We start from the raw sequence: 20,554 nt of genomic DNA, 5'->3' as shown, positions 1-20,554 counted from the left end.
TTCCTTCCTCCCCACTGCCTTCTGGACAAAATATGCCTGTTGATACCTTGTTCCTTGAGGCATTATGGAGCAAGAAGACAAGGTGCTAAAGTTCCAGCAGAGAATTGCCATGGCCTCTCAGGTCATGGGAGTTTGGTCTTTCTTCTTCTCTTCCCTCCATGATGGTAATCACCAAACCAGAAGGTCTTGCTAATTAGCTTCAGTTTGTGGTTTGCTTAAAGCAGGATCAAGGCAGGATGGAAATAGCTGCTGCTGCTGTTCCCTCCTTAAGCCAGTGCAGAAGCAGATTGTGCACAGCATAGCTACATCCTATTTTAGCACTGACGCAATTTCCAGCCAAACCTCCAGGCAACATGGAGACACACATGCTTGGTAAGTTTATTCTCTATTTCATTCTTATTGCTGCCTATGAAGAGGGATAGGCCAAGATGGGGTGGAGAACAAAGAAAGGAGTACTTTGGAACGACATCTCTGTCTTATTTTAGGGGGGAAAAAAAAGGAACGAGAAATCTGCAGCCCAGTTACATACAGAGAGCTCAGAGATAAAACATGCAGAGTTCACTTCTGAAGCCTCAGAAGTGCAGCTGTGGGTCAGTGTTGTGATCCATGTGGAAAAGACAATCACTAGGCGAGTGCCTTGTGCTGGTCTTCTGTTTCCCCCTGCATTTGCCTTATTGCAGTGCAACTGTGGAGACTGAGCAATATCCTTTTCTAGGAGAAAATGGGCAGCCCTGAGCTCTCAATTCCCATACAAAAGGAGCAAATCTGCTCAGTGCATAAAACTTTCATACTGGAGTTCCCAGTGTCCAAGTTTAGAATAACTTTCAGTGCTGATGTTGAGTTGTTGTTTTGCTGTCACAGTCAAAACCTCTGTGGTTATTTCCATGTTATCTCATTGTTTCTGGGGCTGTATCTCTGCTGTGAACTTCAAACTCCTTATTTGAATAATAGAAAGATAGAATTTGACCTTTAAATTTTAGCTATCTGGTATTTTCTCTCTTTGGAATGGTTCAAGAACTATTTACATATTTAGTCCCCTGCTGATAACTGCTTCTGTTAAAATCAGTCCCATAACTAAACTCAGAATTGGATGGTTCTCTTTTTATAAAGAGTATTTCTTCTCTAATCATATTTGGAGGTGGGAAGGCAGAAGATACCTGTGTTACGTACAGCCAAATGTAGAGAAATACAAGAGAGATACTGCGTCCTACCCAAGACATTCTTCTGCTGGGTGTCCTGGAGGCTCAGAAATTTCAAACTGAGTGTTGGCATGGGGTTCAGATGGGCAGAAGCACCCAGGTTTTCTGGATTAGTTCAGCATTAGTCAAGATTTGTTGTTTTTCCCCTTGCACCTGCAGTCCAAGAGGTACTGTGTGAGCCCTGAACACACAGGCTGCAAATCAGATGGCATTAGAGACAACCCAAACAGCCTTGTCTGTCTAATTCTTACATTCTTAAAAGGCACTAAAATTGTGATTTTGAAGACACAGTACCTCTTGCACAGTAGCCTTGCAGAGGAGCATTCTTCTAACTATGGTGTCTTTCAGAAATGCAGATCCTTTCTGATACTTATGTGAAAAGAAAGGAAGATAAATGAAAGCAATTCCTTGTTTGTGCCCTGGATGACCAAACCATTTGCAACATTTTCTGCAAGTAGCTGTGCTGTGATAATCTGATCATCTCAACCACTCAGCTCAGTTAATTGGTTGTTTAATACAGAGCTTCCAATTAGGCAGACTCCTTTACTGCCTCTTTCACAAGCAGTTATCTTCTAACATTCCCTCCTTCCACTTTTAGCAGTCTGTGCAAATTCTTCATGATGGTACTTTGGACAAGGACCTGGGAACATGAACTGTGGGTGAATTACTGCACATGTGGGCAACCCTTAAGTTTGTAAAAGGTGAGGTGTAGAGAGCCTGAGTGAGCAGGTGGTGGATGGCTGTGAATTGGAACTGGAGCTGGTCACTGATCTCTGTCCTGGGGGTGCCTTGTCCTTGGAATCTCTTTACAACTTGATGGAGTTTGACTGGAGGGATGGCACCCCAGCAGTTTTTGTAGAATAAGTGTAGTTCCTGAACATTTGCTTTCCAAGTTGAAGTCAAGATTCCCTGTACTGCTGTTCTCTGAAAATACATATAAATATATATAAGTATACACTAAAGCTACGCATGTGTGCATATTTAAAATTTTTATATATATCCACATACATAAACACATGTACACAGCTTGTTTCTATCAATACAAATTCCTCCAGAATATTTACAGAATGAGAACATGTAAGGCCAGATGTCATAAAGGCTTACAGGGTGGAATGAGGTCAGGTTGCATCTGAAGCAGAAGTCCCTGAGGCACTACTGTACCAGGCAGGAACTGTCAAATGTGGAATGCATTCAAAACAAAACATTTTGGTTCAATCAGTGTAAATTGGGAAGCTGAGAAGCTTTTGGGAGAACAGGAGTCTTCCAGATACAGATTTGGCAATTGTATTTCCATCAAAAAAACTTGTTCTGACTGGGAGTCCCTGACTACTTCACCAGTTTACCAGTGTTAATCTCAGGTTCATGACACAGTTTCTGGAGGTTGGGAAGCATAATGGAGATGAAATCATGTTACAAATGAACTGCAGCTTTTTCCCTAGGCCTAGTTAAAAGGACTGGAAAGAAAAAGAGGTCTTTAATTGACTGTGTAAAGGTCTTGTGAGATATCCCAGACTCGTCTGAAAATACCAGAGAAACATTGTGTGTGGCCTTTGGGAATGAAACCTTCACTTATTAATTATTTTTCTTGGAGTTTCCCTCATGGCATCATTATGTGCTTCATTAAAGTGAACTAAGCATGAGTCTGCTCAAGAGATCAGACAGGGAAGACTGGTGAGTCAATCTGCTGGACTGTTCAAATGCTGCTGGACCCTAATCTGGTATTGATAGGAAATATAAGAATGATTATAACATTTAGGGGTTGGATCCCCACCTCCAAGCATTTCCTTCTTTAGCATTCTAGTGTCTCCTCTCTGAGAACGTGGTGGTGGGGAAGCAGTTTCAGTCTGAGTATAGGGGATAGAAGAGTCTCAGCTAAATGAGGGGGAAATACAAGCTCCAGACTTTAGCAGTACACTATGGATGTGGTGTCTCCCTGGATAGATGGGTTATTTCTCTTCCTGGAGAAAAGTCCTGACTATACCGAGGCAGTGGAGCATTGTCTCTGTAGTGGTGGTGGTGCTGACCATGGGGCAGATGTGAACAGCATGTCTTCTCCTGAGTATAAAACACTAATGCTGGAAAGACAAACACGTGGTTTTTCCCTCTAAGAGCTTATCCAAGAGAATGAGAATATGGTCAGTCAACTCTGTTTCAGCTGTGGCACCACTAGAGGGGGAAAGAGTATGAAACATTTGTGTGTCAAAACAGTTTCTGTATCCACTGGTTTTTATTTTTCACTGTGCTACTGCCTGTATGGAGCTGACCTGTTGGAGCAAGGAGGCCTCCAAGAGGATCAGAGGGATGGAGCAGCTCTGCTGTGAAGAAAGACTGAGATAACTGGGATTGTTCAGCCTGGAAAAGAAAAGGCTGACCTCCAGGAACCCACAGGAAAGATAGGAAGAGACTCTTGACAAGGGCCTGGAGTGACAGGACAAGGAGGAATGGGTTCACACTGACAGAGAGCAGGTTTAGATTTGATATCAGGAAGAAATTCTTCCCTGTGGGGGTGGCAAGGCCCTGGCACAGGTTTCTCAGAGCAGCTGTGGCTGCCCCATCCGTGGCAGTGCCCAAGGCCAGGCTGGATGGGGCTCTGAGCAACCTGGGCTAGTGGAAGGTGTCCCTGCCTATGGCAGTGGGGATAGAAATGAGATTATCTTTCAGGTCTCTTCCAGCCCCAGACAGTTTGTGATTCTGTGATGATTTCCATCCCCTCCAGACCCTCCATTATTCTGCACTGTAACCATATAATTTGTCAAACACAAGAGATGGGGAGCATGTCTAAAAATTCCAGACATTACCCCCTAAGACCAGAACACATAGGTATAATCTTAGATACACTTGATGAGCATTTCAGATGTGTAAAGAGTTCTTTATGGAGAATGACCACGATCCACAAGTTTGTACCTCTACCCGATGCCACTGGATCTGTTCACATCAGTAGAAATGAATAGTGTCTAGTAACTGCAGTGGTCCCCATTCCATTAGGAAACCACCTGTACAAAACCTGCTTTATGTATTTATCTCTGCTTCTCAGACTTTGCTGTACCCTCCTCACACCCAGCTCTCAATGGACGGAAGACAGCAACATCAGCAAGGGACTCTTTTTCAGCCTACGACAGCAAATATCTCACTGTTCCTCAGAACCGGACTTCCTTGCACAGAAGTGGGACCAATGGAGCTCTTGAAGCATCAGTGGTGTCCTACAGAAGTTCTGTAAGTAGGGTTTCATGTTCATTAATCTAGCTCAAGTGCATTTGAGATTATGAAGAGGCTTGAAGCAGAGTGAGCAGAGCAGGGTGCACTCTCCTGTGTGTTGGTTAAATCAGAACAGGGAGAAGAATTTTTATGAGGAAAATGATACCACACCCTCAGGTGGTTCAGTTGTCTCTGCGTACAGCTGGAATTAATTTCTGCAGTAGTAATCCCACCAAAATTTCTGGATTGTTTACTTTAGCCAAAATCCTTCACTATTACCCCTAGTGGCAGAAAAGATCTGCAGGTTGATTACTAAATTGGGTGTGCCTGTGTCAACCTTAAGCCAGCTGTGACAAGGTGTTAGTGGGATTGGATTGATTCCCAGTGGAAGTGTGGTGTGGCTGTAGTGGTCAGAGGAGAGCTGTCATTAGAGGAGGCACATTTGAAATGTATTTGTAGTGATATATTTGCTATCAGACCATTAGAACAAAATCATTATGAAATGCTGATCCTATCTTCCCATTTTCTTATTCCTTGGTGTGATGGCTTCTTGTCTTGGAAACATCAAGAAGCAGTGAAAGCAGGACCTAAGCTGCTGATTTAAATCATTGTTTATGACTTTTACAGTGGCTGTGAGAGAGGAGGAAAGATCTTGATAGTTAGTTCCTTCAGAGGATTTTTGAAATTGTGACTTTTTGTGTTCCTCCCTAAAAAGTCTTCTTGTGCCAGAATGTCACATGGTAAGGCAAGCAGTGCAAATTTAGGGGCAGGAAATATCTTTAGTGAAATCTGTGAGAATTTTGATTAGTTTTCTGTGCATTGGACACTCATAATTGTGAGGATGGCACCTCACTGCAGGAGTGAGGAAAAGAGTCCACGGAGAGGGAGTCAGTGTTGACTCTCCTCATCCCCTGTGTAACTCCAGCAACCCCAAGTGTTGCTATGGTGTCCTCTCAGGTGGCTGGGATGTGGCAGGTGGCTCCCTGCAGTAACAAACAGGAAAACCTTGGAGTGAATTTCACATTCTACAACCTCCTCGTTCCCTCTCCTGCTTCTTGTTCGTGCTTCTTGTTTCTGCCCACACTCTCCAGTAAGGGAGGAGAGGATGCTCAGAGCTCATCTTCCCTAGAGCCAGCTAATGCATTGCCTTGTGCCAGTGACCTGGTGTGGTGACATTATTCCTTCTGTGCTGTGTGGCCTGAAACTCTCTGGGAGGGACGCTAGAAATCTGCCACAGGTTTTCCCTCGCTGGGGCAGAGATGGATCTGGAGAGTTTGCATGGGCTGCCTGTGAGTAATACATGAACATGTATCTTATTAGGAAATGGGGAATTGCAATAAAATGATGTCTCAAAAGCAGTTTTATATTCTGTCAGGATGTAGTGCTGAGTGTAATTTTGGATGTGCCTAAAGGGACTGTATATATACTTTAGACATGGAGAGTGTGATAAGTGTGATGTGCAGAACAGATTACTTGGTGGTAATTTTGTGAAAGGATGAAGGATGTAGCATACATATAAACCCAAGATTTATTTAGTGACATGACAACTGAAAGCTACTTTGTGTGAGAGTAAGTGAAGCAAAACAAAAACAACAATCTGGTAGTGTTGATGAATGTAATGGTATGCACATTGATAAATTTGTGTTGTTTTAACAAACAGGATAATTGCCATACAGCAAGTGGTTAACTTTGCATTCAGCACTACCAGCACATGTAAGGAAGGGGAGAAAAAGAGAGAAAGAAACCTTTCACTGGTACCTGTCAAGATAGAACTTCTACAGTCACCTATGGGAACCATAAATATTCGGAATTAGGTTATAGGATGATTGCTTTGGATCAGGTTGACCCTTGCTTTTATCTTTTCCCCATCACTGGAGGGCTGATGTCACTCCAGTGAATAACACTCTAGAGAGTTTTCTGAAGGGCTTTACACTGCAGCATGTGCTGGAAATGGTGGCTGCAAACAGTTTGGAAAACTCATGGGCTGCCTTTAATGAGTGGGAAGTGCAATTGAATGCCTCAGTGTCAGACTTCCACATGAATGCTACAGAATTCCCATCCAGGCTGGGGAGTGATGGCAGGATTACTGTTGGAGCTGCATCCCAGAAGGGTGTGAGAGGGAGATGATGAAGAAGGGATGGTCTGAGGGGCTGCTGGATGCAACATGGGTGGTTTGAAGGATTTTAGCCTTTTTGCAGTGTTACTGGTTAGTCACACAGTCTTTTCATATGTTAAAATACAAGCTAGTATGGCTAGCCATTCATGGGGCATATCCTTTCTAATACCCAGTATTTTCCAAAGTGTTTCTGTCCAGCCTGGCCCTTCTGGACCTTGAACCATATTAAAGATGTTTCTCCTATTCTGGCTAAGATTGATTTCTTCCCTCCCAGCACCGTTTTTCTTCCCTTCTCTGCCTGCTTTGCTCCACAGCACATGGCACGTGACCTGTAATGTGGTCCTTATTCTCCCTTCTCTGTCCCCTTTCAAAAGATGGGTGTCTTCTCCCCGTTGTCTGTGCATGTGCAGAACAGGGTGACAGAGCTGGGGTGTGCCTCTGTACCTGCTCTTCCGTAGGGATCCCATGTGTTGGGATAAACTAAACGAAACAACGCTATGTTTAGTTTATGGTCAGAGGAGGAATGAAGTGAGGCTGGTGTGCAGAATTAGTATTTGTAGGTCATACCTGGGTTCTTAGTGGCTTCATGTGCTCGTGTGGCGATAGACCCCCCCACGCACCTACTTGGGCTTTTTGGCTTTCTTGTCTGTGCGACTCCCATGTTTCTCTCCCAGATTATCAACAACTACGTGGAAGGGAGCCAGGCAGGGGCGAGGGACAAAGCCTCCCCGAGCGGCCTGCACTTCAGGGACAGCAAGAGGAAGGTCGACTACGTCTTGGCTTACCACTACCGCCGACGCCTGGCCCAGCACGTGCCCGGTGCCGCCTCCCCGGAGCCGAGGTGCGGATCCGCCTCCGTGGCCCTGGTTTCAAATGGAGGCACTGGGAAGGGCCGTGCTGAGCCCCAGCAGCAGCAGCACGATGGCCAGCGTGCCCTGCAGGAGTGGCCGGGGGTGGTGGAGCTCAGCCCGCTGGACACCCTGGAGGAGGAGAGGCGGCTGCAGCGGGAGGAGTACGAACGCAACCTGCTGGAAGCGGGGCTGGAGATCGAGAAAGACCCCGAGGTAAGAGGGGAAGACAGACACCTCATACATCTCATACATGGCATCAGGTGTCCCGATAGATAATGGGCACTTGGGATGCCCAAAATACGGTGTGAAGCTAAGAAGATGGCCAGGGTGTGTTTGTGTTGCTTGGTTCTTTCTGCTGAGAAAGACATGGTGGTTGTTGTTGTTTAATGTAGTGTTGAGTAGCAATTTCAATCTTACTTCAGGTGAAAACATATTTATTTATCTAAATGTTCTTATGGGATACAGCAGACACACTTTTCTTACCAAAAACTCCTCAACAACTTAAATATTGCTAAAATGAAGAAAGGATCTCTTAGGTAATTTGCTGGAACACTGCTAAGACATTTCGTATTTCCTCACAATATTTTCAGTGCAACTCTCAGCTTTCTTCTCAGCCATATGTAAGTTTTGTGTCCATTCCACCCACAACATGAGTAGCTCCTATGCTTTGACAGGAGAAGATCCTAGCCTGTGATGTTTTTATTCTCCCATGTGTGTGATGCTGGAATGACACTATGCTCAGGTCAGCTGGGAGCTGTGGTTATTTTACTTGGCTGTTGCCAGTCAGTCAGTTGAGCACATGTCTTCTAAATCCCATGTTGTGCTGAGCTCTGTGCTATCCCTCTGTGCCCCTTCAAAAGGCATGGATATTTATATCCAATGAAGGGAAATCCCTGCTGGGTTTGGGTTTTAGGTACTCTGTTGCTCTTGAGACCAAATTTGAGATATTAAGAGTGCCTTTTTGTATGTGCTGAGAACTCATAGCTCTTGCTGCTTCCAGTGCAACCAGCCAGCACTTTCAAAACGTGGAGCAAATCACAGACTGAATCAGAAAATTTGAGACTGACTGGATTGATATAGTGTATGCATATTAAATCACCAGCAAGAGTAGAAAGAAATAGAAAAGCCTTTTGACTCTTAATGTTTTCCTTGCTTAATTTTCTGAGTTGCAGGTGCCTCTGGGTTGTACTTCACTGCACAGCCTGGCTGAGCCATCCTTGCACTGAGCCGAAAAAAGTGATCTCAGATCCTGATTCTTTTAGGCTGTGCACTGGGGTTATGGTTCAGTACATGACCATCTTACTGCTATGATTTTTATAACCAAATTGCAATAAACCCAGGAAAACAACTGTTTTTGGAGACCCCTTTCAGTTCTGAATTTCATCAGAACCCAAAAAGTCAAGCAGGAGATTTGTATTTGATTATTTGACTCATTACTTACCCTAAGTCCATCTGGATAAAAATTCTGTTTTGGCCTTCTTCCAAGTGATGACACATGCTCTAAAATAATATACAAAGTGATAAATTATGTCATAAAGTGTTGATAAAAAAACACCCTTTTTGTCACAGTCTTCACTATGAAGAGAAAAAAGGTTTTTGTAAATGAACTGGGAAGTTCACAGGAAATTGTTGATCAGTTCTTTTATGGAAAAAATGAATTGATTTTGAAAATTATAAAAAAAGCTATTCCATCACTTCTCTAACTGTCTATGTATGGAGTCACTCCTGTCCCCCACCCCTCCTCCTGTCCTTCCCCAACACACAAGCTGTCGAATCAAAAGGGGAAAGAGTTTTCCCTTTCAGAATCTTCTGAGAAACTGGAAGGGGCTAGAAGGACTATGCCTTATCCTTTTTCTTCCCTGCCCATGACCTGTGACTTTTACTTCCTTTTCTTTTTCTCACTTCACTGATTTTTTCTTCTGTTGGAACGTACTGAAGGTTCTGTCCTTTTTCCTGCTGTGGATTTCCTAGAAAATGTTGGGTAGGCACATGTGAAAGGCACAGCTGTCCTTATATGTGGATTAAAATTGTGTGTTGAGCTGTTATGGGAAAAACTTTTGCTTTTAGTCCTGGGGAAAAAATATGTGTCTATAAATTAAACTGAGAACAGCCTTAAAGCAATATTTGTATTTTTGTGTATCACAGTGGACTTTCAACTACTACATTTCCAGGGGATTATGCTGAACTGAATGTTTGGTGGAGTTTTTTTTGTTTCTTGTTGTTTATTTCAGTGCTAATATAAGAAACAGATTTTTTTAATATAATACTATTGCAAGTTGAGATATATTCTCTAATATTACTCAGGACTGGATTTTGAGGTAAGTTTGATCTGGCTGCAAAGGATTAGTGGGATTCCCCTTTTGGACCCTTGGTTTTGAGCAGGCCTGGTTTCTCTGTGTTACATCATCTTCCTATGGTTTTGCAAGAAAATCCACCAATTTAAGAGAGATGGGATGTCCTGAATCAAAGAATTGTAGAATGGTTTGAGTCTACCAACCTCACATGGGAGTAGGGACATGAGAGTTCTCCCATGAGAATTTTGTTGGCCGAAACCTTTTTGACATCAGGCAGTTAATCTCTAGGAACACAATACAGAGTTACAACAATCTGAAAATCTTTATTTCTGCAGCTTTTTTTGGAGAAGTGGGAATTTCCCTGATAATATGTTTGCTAATATGTGGCATTATTGTGATTATTAAATGTTTGACACTAGGGATAGGTAGGTTTGACAACTACCTTTCTCACTTACATTGTCCAATGTAACTAGGTTTGACAACTACCTTTCTCACTTACATTGTCAAATATGTAAAAGAGGAGGACAAGAAAAAGATGAAGTGTATAATAGAGAGAGAGGCATATTGCTGTTTTTGAATTTGTGGAAAATAGGCATGACTATGGACTGTCTCCATTCACCCAGTTATTACTTGTGAATTAAGGAATTTTGGACTATGTTTTCAACTTCCTAATAACTTTCTATCAATTGCTGTCCTCCAGAGAAACTTCCATTTCTCTTAATACAACCTTCCTGTTCATTTTTTTTGTTTGTTTGTTTGTTTTTGTTTTAAATTTTTTTAAAAATTTCCCTTTACCTTTGTTGTTGCTTTGTTTTTCTTTCTTTTGTTTCTGTTTATTTCTTATTTGTTCCTGGGGAAACTGATAATTGTGCGTCACCTAATCTGAAACCAGTCATTCCCATAAATTTGAATTTTACTGTTGCTTTAATGACTGCAAATACAACACACACCATTTTCAATTAGTATTCTGTATGGTAAGGCATAATAGGTATGGAAGAAGAAGACTTTGGAGATGTGCCTTGGCATTCTGACAAAGCTGGTTCATTTTTGAGCACACTGGAAGTGAAATGTACTTTGCTAAGTAGCAGTTGGGAGAGGAAATATTATTTCAAGGGGAAGATGATGACAATTCTAAAACAAAGTGTAAATTATCCTCCAAGAAGCTCATCTAACCTCAATTTTCGAGCCAGTATTGTTTCCAAAATGTCTCACTAAACTCCCTTGATTACATTACACTTGAGGGGGAAGGAAGTCCTTAAGGTCCTCAATGATGATATTAATATTACTGATGATGGAGGTTGTGATGGGATTTTTCTGCTTGATATTGCAAGGCATATTTTTGAATTTTTGGTGAAGAAAAATCCACGTAAACTTAAAAACCCAACCAGCCAAACAAACCTCCCAACACCTCCCCAGCCTGAGTTAAATAAAAGCTTACAATGTTTCAGTAGATTTTATTTCTAGGGTTAAAATGCACTGTTTTGTTGCACTAAGGTGCTTCTTATTTGTCAGTGGGAGGAGGCCTCTCTCCTGTTAGCTGCTAAGGACAAAGCATAGCCAAGATGATGTAATGTATATTGCTTAATTCAGTAGTATTTAAAAGCCTGAAAAAAGGAAAAAAAAAAAAGTGTTTGTCCCAAAGTCTATAAATGTGCTTTGTGGATACTCCCAGGAAAACATCTCATGCCCTTAGTACTTGTGAGACACCTTGCAGTCACTCAGTATGGACATTTAATTACCTCAAAATATTAATTTATCCAAAGTTCTGAGGAAAGTCTAATAGTAGCTAACATTAATTTTAAAAGGACATGGATATTTAATAGGAGTCCTAGACCTTTATCCCTGTTAATGAATGCCTCCTGAAGCCAAGAAGGATACAAAGTAATGGAACATTGGAAAAAGACTGGGGTCCTTTGTGCTCTAGGTCTTTGGACTTTGTATTTCAGTCTCTCAGCACTCAGAACGAGGCATTTCTTCTTTGGGAAGCCAATTATATAAATATTTGATGCATATTTTTCAGCGACTCTGGTTACAGAAGCATTAATTAGCTAAAACATGTTCTGCTCCTGTATGTTACTTATATGGGGCTGAAATGTAATACACAGCTCTTATAAAATTAAAGTTGAACAGGCAAGGCAAGGTTTGCAGTGGTAGTGAAGTGAACGTGATGAAAATATTGACAAGCTGATTAATTATTTAAGAGGAAATTATGTCTCTGTTTTGGACAGGCTTTTGAAGTAGCCCCATAGGATTTAGGTGTGATTAAATGAGCATTAAAATAATGACCCATAATAAAAGGTGGCTAAGTAGAATGGCTGTGCTGTCAAAGCTCAAAATCCATATTATGAATCCTGGGTTTTTTTAATGACTGTGTTGTGGCTTGAATAGATGAATGGGCAGACACACTCACTCTGTGTATTTTAATTATAATCCAGACTCTTGGTGCTCAGCTATGAGGTACCTTAGTCAAAAAGGCTTCCAAGAGATGTAGAGAAAATTGAAAAGGTGTATAAAAATCATTTATGTTTTGTCAATAACATTTATAAAGCTCTTGGGTAAGCAGTGGTAAATGTAATCAATTGTATGCAGATTGGGAAATAGAGTAATCCATATCCTGAATTTTAGATGAAGATAGAATAGGGCTGTATATGCTGGTTATATTTACAATGGGTTTTGGGTCAGAGGCATCCTGATTTTACAAATATTTTCTACGTAATGCTGTTTCTAGCAGATTTGCTTGCTAGAAATGGCCAATAGCCTCCTGAATTTGTGTTTTCATGTCTCTGTGTCCTGTACTGAGTTCTGTCACCTGCTGGGAGAACTACTTCAATTCCTACAAACTTGGCTGGCAGATGAGAAGCCCACAGGGAATGGCTCATACATCTCTGCTGGGGGATGGACACTTGCAGGATAGGGCTGCATAGTAACAAAATCAGCTGCTTGGCCTGTTCACAGATGATTCCCTGAAAACATATTTTAATTATCAGCGCTCTTGTTTGCAGCAGAAGTTTTAATGTGTAAATTAAATCCCTCGGGAGGGTTTGAAGGGTGATACATGAAGCCCTGAGGGATGTGATGCTGCCACAGTGCCTGCAGAGGAGGCTTGGAGGCTGAATAGTGATAATTTCTCCAAAGCATTTAGGCCAGTGCAGCTTGAGTAGCAGCTTCATGAAAATAAAATAGTAAAATACGAGACAGTTTGGGGAAATTTGGCCCTGGGATTTGTTGCTTTTCTGAGCTATTAAATGAGCTATTAAACAGCAGTTATGCTGCTGTTGTTGGGGTGTTGGTGTTGTTGGGGTGACGTGCTGGGTGAGGACTGCCCCACCTGCAATGCCTAATGCACCCTGACCTATTCTTTGTAACAGCAGAAAGATCCTGAATTTCAGGGTTTCTTTTGTAAGGAAAATGGGACTTTCTTTGCTTTCCTGTCCCCAGGCCACTTCTTACTTTGTCTCTAGCAGCAGGCAGCCCTGCAGGTATATCTGGTGCCAAAGGAGTGTTCACTACTGAATTTCTGCTGGTAATTGTTCTGTGATATCACTATTTTTTTTGAGGCATTTGTGGTTAGCTAGGAATTCACACCTCATGAAAAATCCTTTGCCTAAATCAGAGCCACTGAGAATAATTCTGCTTTGGAGCAGATGCAGCATTGTAGATAAATGTTCCCTGTTTTCAATATGTTGCTTTTATACGTATGTATATTAATTTATGTACTGGTTTATGTTGTAGATATAAAGGATCTGAGCTGAGACAGTGCCACTCTCTCTTCTTTCCTTTTCTCTCTCTTTTTTTTTTTCCTTCTGCCTGCAATGAGACAAATGAAAAGGCATTCCATAAGGTGTCATTCTGCCTTCTCAGATTCAGGAATGGATCCCAGCAGGGAATCTGGGGGATTTCTACAGGCTGGGGGATATCTGACAGTGGGAATTAGTCCTTGCAGGATAGGACTATCTAATGGAAAAAAAAAAAAAAAAACCAAACAAACCCTCAACTGTTTGTGTGCGTGGGTAGTGAGGGGGTGGAATTTGCTATCTTTTGGCACATCCAGGGAAAGGTAATGTAAATAATGACTCAGGGTTGTGGGATTCTTGTACGTTTTGAGCTCTTCATGCTTTACTGATTACTTTAATGCCTGTGTGTGTCATTCTGCCCAAATCTGAGTTGCTATAATGTCATGTTTATCGTGACATTATGCTCAGGCAAGTACTATTCTTCCAGGAAGCAAGACACTGAAGGAAAGGAATGATCCCATGTAGGGAAAAAATGTCCCGAGACGTTTTACGTTGTGTACACTTTCAAATGTTATACTGCACTTGAGAGGGAGACATTTTAGAGTGAAAACCAGATTTAAGATTTTCAACGTGAACAGTGGAGGGGTCTTTTCAAGAAAAAACAAAGTAATTTCCCCTTAGTAATCCGAACACCCTCTTCAGCTCAAACTGTTTCTTAAATTCTTTGCAGACCTAAGTTCTAGGTAGGGGCAGAGTTCCAACAACTTAGTGCTAGTTCCTGTGGATGAGCACAGATTTATTGGGAAAAAGCTGTCATAGAGGGAAAGATTCATTAACTTGGCTGCCTCCTGAAAAAAGAAGAGGGAACTGTGATGTACAAGCCACCAGTTGTAATGAGGTTGTATTCAAAATGTCTTTCCTGGTCATTGCAAGGTCTATTAAGTCATAGGACAAGCAAATCAGTCAAAACTTTATCACAGAGGTGCCTCTGTTATTCCAGTGGTTCCAGGTCAGCCATTTTTTTGTCCTGAATAGAACTACAAGGAAAAGAAAATAATATAGCAGAGTGGCATTGGGCTGCATGGCTCTAATTAGCATTAATGAGAGTTTGGTGGCTAAATCCCCATGCACAGCATGGAAAATTTACCCTTCTGGGTGTGTTCTGTCTTGGTACACAGTTCTGATAAATGTGTGCCCTGTATTCAACCTCTTTTGTGTACAGGTATGTGCTCACAATAACAGGCCAAAGAAAAAGCATGTTAGGTCTTGATTTATGTAGTACTGTGCTGCATTCTGTAATATTCTGCAATTTCTGTGTGGTTATTCCAGGTCAGCATTAATGTAACAATGATTTCATCTCTGACACCAAAAATTTTGACAAAATTACTTATTTTGAACATGTGCATGGATTTTTATTTGTTGTTTCTTTCGGGGGATTTTTCTATTTGTTTGTTTTAGTCTGGTTTTTTTTTTTTTTTTATATATTGATAGTGGATATGTTTTCTTTAAGATCTACCATCTAGGAATTAAATAATTGGATGTCTCGTATTGCAGATTAAACTCCTAAGATGGAGTTTCATAAGATAAATACAAAAAATATATTTGGGAGAGAATGAGTGACATATAGGTAAGTCGGGAAAATGACTGAACAGCTATGTGGACTAATATTTCTCTTTTTTCTAAAATTTTATTTTGTTGTGAGAAGAGCAACCTTTTCAGGGGGAAAAAAAGACACCAATAGGAGCATTTTCCTGGAAATGTAGAGGTGGTAATTATTTTCTATAGGCTGGAGCTAACACAGTTTTCTGGAAAAATACCAGCATCCTTCTCTTCCAGAGGAGCCCACTTGCACTTGCCTTAGTCATGTTCCAGTTGGGACATGGGGAATTTCTCTCCAGCCTTCGTCTACATGTTCACTAAGCTCAGTTGTGGTTTAGCTGGATTAGTTTAGTAATACAAAGAAAAATTAACATTCAGAGATATATAATAAATATATTTAAGATCTTGCAAATACTTAAGCAGAACTCCATGCTGACACCTCCAAAGTGTTAGTTCAAACTACTGTAAATTTTTCTTAATCACTTCAAAAGGGGAGATGATATTGCTGCCCATCCTCTACTTAGCACTTTTCCTCAAGTCACTCAAAGTCCTGAGTCTGTTCCTTTTGAAACTGGTTACAGAGTGTGAAGAATGACTTAAGTTTCCTAATGCTTTGAAAGTTTAAACTCCATGCATGTCTTGTAAGTCATAGGGTTTTCAAGTTTTAATTTTTCTGGATTTAATGTCATTGTTTCTATCTGTTGCTTGCCTCATTCCTATTATCCTCACTCATTTGTAACCTTGCCTGTCTTAGAAACCACTGGTGTTCCTGCTCTTTTTCCAACTCTCATATTCCATACTTCATTTTGCAGGCTTTGATTATTCTTTGCTTGCCTCTGAAGATGTGCAGATTTCAGCTGCCACTGAGCCCTGTTAGGTCATCAAGACAAAAGTAATGTCCTAAAGATTGTGTCTCTAAGGAAGGTCACTGGAAGGCTCTTCCACCCTTTCAATAGACACATTTTGTTTAGTGGGATCTAGGAAATTTCATACCATGCTTTTTTGTTAAATTAGGGGTACTTTCAGGCTCTTGCAGTGCAGTCAACCCACTGTGGTTCCCTGCAGCCCTGGCAAGCCTCCCTGCTTGTCACAGGTCCCTGTGAGTTCACTGGATCATGTTTGCTCTCTGCCTGCAGTGGCACTGCTCAGCTTTCACAGGTCAGTGAGTGGTACCTGCTTCACCTCACCAGTGCTTGACCTGCTCACCTGCCTCTGGCCTCTGCATATTGCCCTGTCCCTTCACTCCAATCTCCTGCAGGGCTGCTCACCTGGCCACCACAGGATGCTCTATTTCTGTCCATGAAGCTCTTTCTCCTTATCCTGTGACCTGATTACTAAGGGGAAATTACTTTGTTTTTCTTGAAAAAACCCCTCTACTGTTCACGTTCAAAATCTTGGAAATCCTGCCACTTCTTTGTTGCCACTGTGTCTTTCTTCACTTGGTGTGAAGTCAGCTCTTCACCCTTCCTGCTGCTCATCAGCTGCCATCACTTGCAGGTCCACATGAAGTCACAGCATCCAAGACATCTTGGTGACCCCTGTGATTCCCTTTTAACTAAGATTATTCCATGGTCTGTGATCTTCTCCACTGAGAAAATCCACAGCTGGGACAGCTGGACATGCAGATTTCATGCTTCACAACTGCTTCTCTCTCAGCAACTTCTGTGCAAAATTTCCTTCCTCTCTTATTCTCTTTGTTTCAAAGCTGTCCTTAGGAAACTGCTCACCCAAAGCTGGCCAAGTTCAGCTTCAGTGAGGCACCAAAGTTTGCTAATTAAGGGACTTGCTTTACTTTTCAGCTGATGTGTTGCAGGAGGCTCATGAGAGCACAGCAGTGACAACCTAAGACACAGCTTGCACCACAAGGGACCCTGGGCTGTGTTTCACCTGGGAGCCACAGTTCACAAGTGAGTCTCCTGGAAAGTATTTGTTGGTTTAGGGATGTTTTGTCACATCTGGCCACCAACTGGCAAGTCTCTTCATGCAGAAGTCAGCACAAAGAATACTTTTACCAAGATCCAGCTGTAAATTGCTCTTAATTTCCATATCTTTGTAATGCTCAGACTCTCTGTCAGGACAAACTCCCCCATATCAGGAGACTTGTGAGATGATGCTATTAAAGACAGCTCATTTTAGTATTTAAAAGTTGCTGTGGTTTTATAATATAGTAATTGATAACCCTCCTGATAGCAGTATAGCAATTCTGTAGTCATGTACTGTGCTCCTAGCAATTCTCCCTTCCATTATTGTATAAAAAGATGCAAATGTCACTAGAATGTAAAACCAATTTTGTCAATTTTGTAGAACTTTAAGTACCACAAAATACTAATAGGTAGCTCTAAAATGCACTCCTTCACTTGTACATGTCAGTGCTAATTATCAAAGATAATAATTGGCAGCTCTGCAGATGTGCCACACAGGGCTGGGCAGAGGAGCAGGATCACCCCTGAGCTGCTGGAATTTTCTTAATACAGACCTAAGGCCTCTTTCAAGTTCTAGCAGGACCAGGTAAACACCTATTGCCTGATACTCTCCATATCCAGATGCCTGTATTCAGGTACATTTTTGTATAATCAGTATTAAGGGGTAGGTGTCTTTGAAGAGCAAATTTCATCCTGACTCTTAGCTGCCTGTTCAGAGCAATGACAGGAACTTGAGGAGCTGCTGTTACCTCCTGCAGTTCCTGGAGTGAAGTCTGGCCTGACCTATACCTGTGTCTTTCTCCATCTCAATGCCAAAACTGCTGTGAAGTGACTTTTAGAAGGAGTAACTGTTTTTAAATTTAAAATGTTGTTAAATACACGATGGCAGAGAAAGGAATCAAACTTAACTAGCCAAAAATTATCATGAGACTGAAGGTATTTTTGGGCACAGGACACAGTTCCTGTGTTCCCTGGCATCCTATCTGTGTTCCTTTGAGTTCTGGTTTCCTGTTTTCATCTCCTCTATTGTTGAATAGAACCGAAAAGTAGAGGTGACAACTATGTGAATGCTAAGTTATTTCACTGGAAAATGGGTTTTCAAATCCTACAATCCCAGGATGGTTTGGGTTGGAAGGGACCTTCAAGACCACCTCATTCCTCTCCCCTGCCATGGCCAGGGACACCTTCCACTATGCCCCATCCAGCCTGGCCTTGGACACTGCCAGGGATGGGGCAACTACAGCTGCTGTGGAAAACAAATGTGTGAAAACGTTTGTGTGAAGGGGAATGAGAATGAAGAATTGAAAGTTTTCCCTTGGCAGCATGTCGATATTCATTTTTACACTTATTTACCACAACTGAAAATCTGCATTGCACAGCTTCTGTTCTTAAAATGTTTTTCTTTTACCTCTACACAGTTGAAGTAAATCTTCAGCTTTTCTTGCTCCCAAGGTATTTCTGTCTTTATTTTGCCACTTGCCTGTAACATTGACAGCTTCGTTTATTATAGATCACTTTTTAGAAAATATAAAACTTTTAATCATATATAAATACCTATTAAATGATGTAGAATTTTGTAGTTATTGAATATTACTTAACAACCTGTTTTGTTCAGTTGGTGGCAAGAGGTGCATTGCCACCATGAATTTGGTATTATTTTTCTCTAGAAGCCTGGGTTGGACAAGTGAATCATGATTAGATGTTGATATATTGATATATTAATTCCAGGCAGGAAAAGTGTGCTGGAATGGAAATGTGAAAAGCCCAAATGGTGTTTATTCTTTGGTGGGGGCAGGATGAGAAGCTTTGAACATTGGAGCAGTTTCCCTGGAAGGGCAATGTTCAAGCAGGGGTTTCTAATTTGGTTATAAATAATTGTGTGTATATCTGTTTCTCTCTCTCTCTCTATATATATATATATGTATCTATATAGATATATATATTTGATATCTATATCTATGCCTATACTAACATGTGGACTTAAAGGGAATTAAGTAATTTTTTAGACTTCCAGAGTTATGCAAACCTGTGTGTGTTTGTGCTTTTAGAAGGAGCACTGCAAATAGCTGCATTTGTTTTTTGTAAACCATCCCTATAAATATTTGAAAAGAGCTAGCACATGTTGCAAATATTTAGTTAACAGTCTTTGTTAAAGCAAAATTTGAGGAAGCTCTAAAATCATATCTTATCAGTATTAGAGGTAATTTTGTATATGTGTGAATCTCCCAGTTGAAGCCTGCTTCAGTCAAAACATCTGTTCAATTATCTGCGATTGATGTGTGAATTTCTTGGCAAAAGCCTCACTCAACATTTTGAATAGTGAATGCTAAATTTAAAGTTATATTTTTAATGTTTTCCCATCATGTGCACAAGTTATATAACCAGATCTGGATCTGTGTGGTTACTGCTATTTATACAGCTGTTGGGATGTACAACAGATGAGGATCCAGCTCAGTTATTCAGTGATCCAGTTATTCCCTTCTGAGTAAATACAGGGGAAAAAATGGATTCTGTATTACCAAGATTATAGTTTGTTTATAAGAAAATAGAACAGAGTAGCCAAGAGAAATTGAAGTAGGAATATAAGGTGATATGTGCTGTCCTCTCAAACTTGTGCAAATGAGACTTTGACTGAAGAACTTTATGGTCAGGGTATCACAATGCATTTAAATCATCCTTGACCCCAAATGCAATATTTGTGTAATAGAAGTACCAGGATGGATATGTAGTAATGAAAGGAAAGGCACTATTTTCTATATTGTTTCTTTAGCAAGCTAAAATAATCTAATTTTTCATGCCTTAGTCTCCTCCTCTCATTTGCCAGTTATTGCTTAAATCTGCTATTTTTTTCCTTGCTTGTCTTTCTTGCTCCCAGTTTTGCAGATTAAATCTCTCATCTCTGTATACTCTCTTTACTGCATGCCAAGAACCAAAAGCATTTTGTGATCAGTATTAAACTGATACTGATGGACAGAGTTCATCATGCCCTCTGCAAATGGATCCAAGTTTTGCTTGAGACATCTTTTTTTACTCACAACTGACAAACAAGTCAACAAGAAAATAAAAAAGCAAACCCCTCCCACTTTTTCCTTTTGATCTCAGTCCTGATATATGCTTTGTTGTAAACTTAATGATGTCACTTGAAGTGTGATCACACTGATTTGTTTAATGATATCTACTGGACCATATTTTTGGGGAACCCATGAGATGTTGTTTGCTCACCTAGGAAACTTTTGGGGATCTCTATCCCAAAGTTGGGCACAGTTTCTTCTTAAAATGCTATTCAGTTTCTGCACCCACAAGGCAGAGGTACTTCCCTGCTGCATTGATATTTATGTCCCTTTGTTGATTTTTCATTTGGCTTTGTGGCCCTGCAGTGCTTGCTCTGAAAGACTCCAGGCAGTCCATCCACACTCCATCTCCTTATCGTGCAGGATTTTGTAGACTTCCACAATAACTTCTTCAAGTTTCCAGAACAACAGGTCTCAGTTTTTAGAGTGATTCTTATGTAGATGCCATTACAAAGCTTTTGTGGGTCCTCTGAATCCATTTTTGGTCTGATTTATCTCTTTGGAGGTGAGGAGGCAGAGAGTGCACGCTGAGCTCAAGATGTGGATACTGTTATGTTTGAATGTGTTTTTTTC

General features: G+C 41.0%; 1 protein-coding gene across 2 annotated transcripts in view; it reads left to right on the top strand.

Annotated features, from left to right (window-relative positions):
• Positions 1–238: 238 nt before the first annotated feature.
• Positions 239–20,554, top strand: part of ANO2 (anoctamin 2) — a 132,760-nt gene continuing 112,444 nt past the window's right edge. For both annotated transcript variants that reach the window (XM_031503685.3, XM_085568527.1), the window contains exons 1-3: positions 239–372; positions 4,234–4,412; positions 7,185–7,574. In XM_031503685.3, coding sequence (XP_031359545.2) covers positions 354–372; positions 4,234–4,412; positions 7,185–7,574 — 588 coding nt within the window. In that variant the 5' untranslated portion in view covers positions 239–353. The remainder of the gene's footprint in view (positions 373–4,233; positions 4,413–7,184; positions 7,575–20,554) is intronic.

This window comes from Lonchura striata, chromosome 1A (genome assembly GCF_050655825.1).
Source record: "Lonchura striata isolate lonStrDom1 chromosome 1A, ASM5065582v1, whole genome shotgun sequence".
NCBI lineage: Eukaryota > Metazoa > Chordata > Aves > Passeriformes > Estrildidae > Lonchura > Lonchura striata.
The sequence above is the reverse complement of the archived record's forward strand: the minus strand, read 5'-3'. Positions and strand labels throughout refer to the sequence as shown.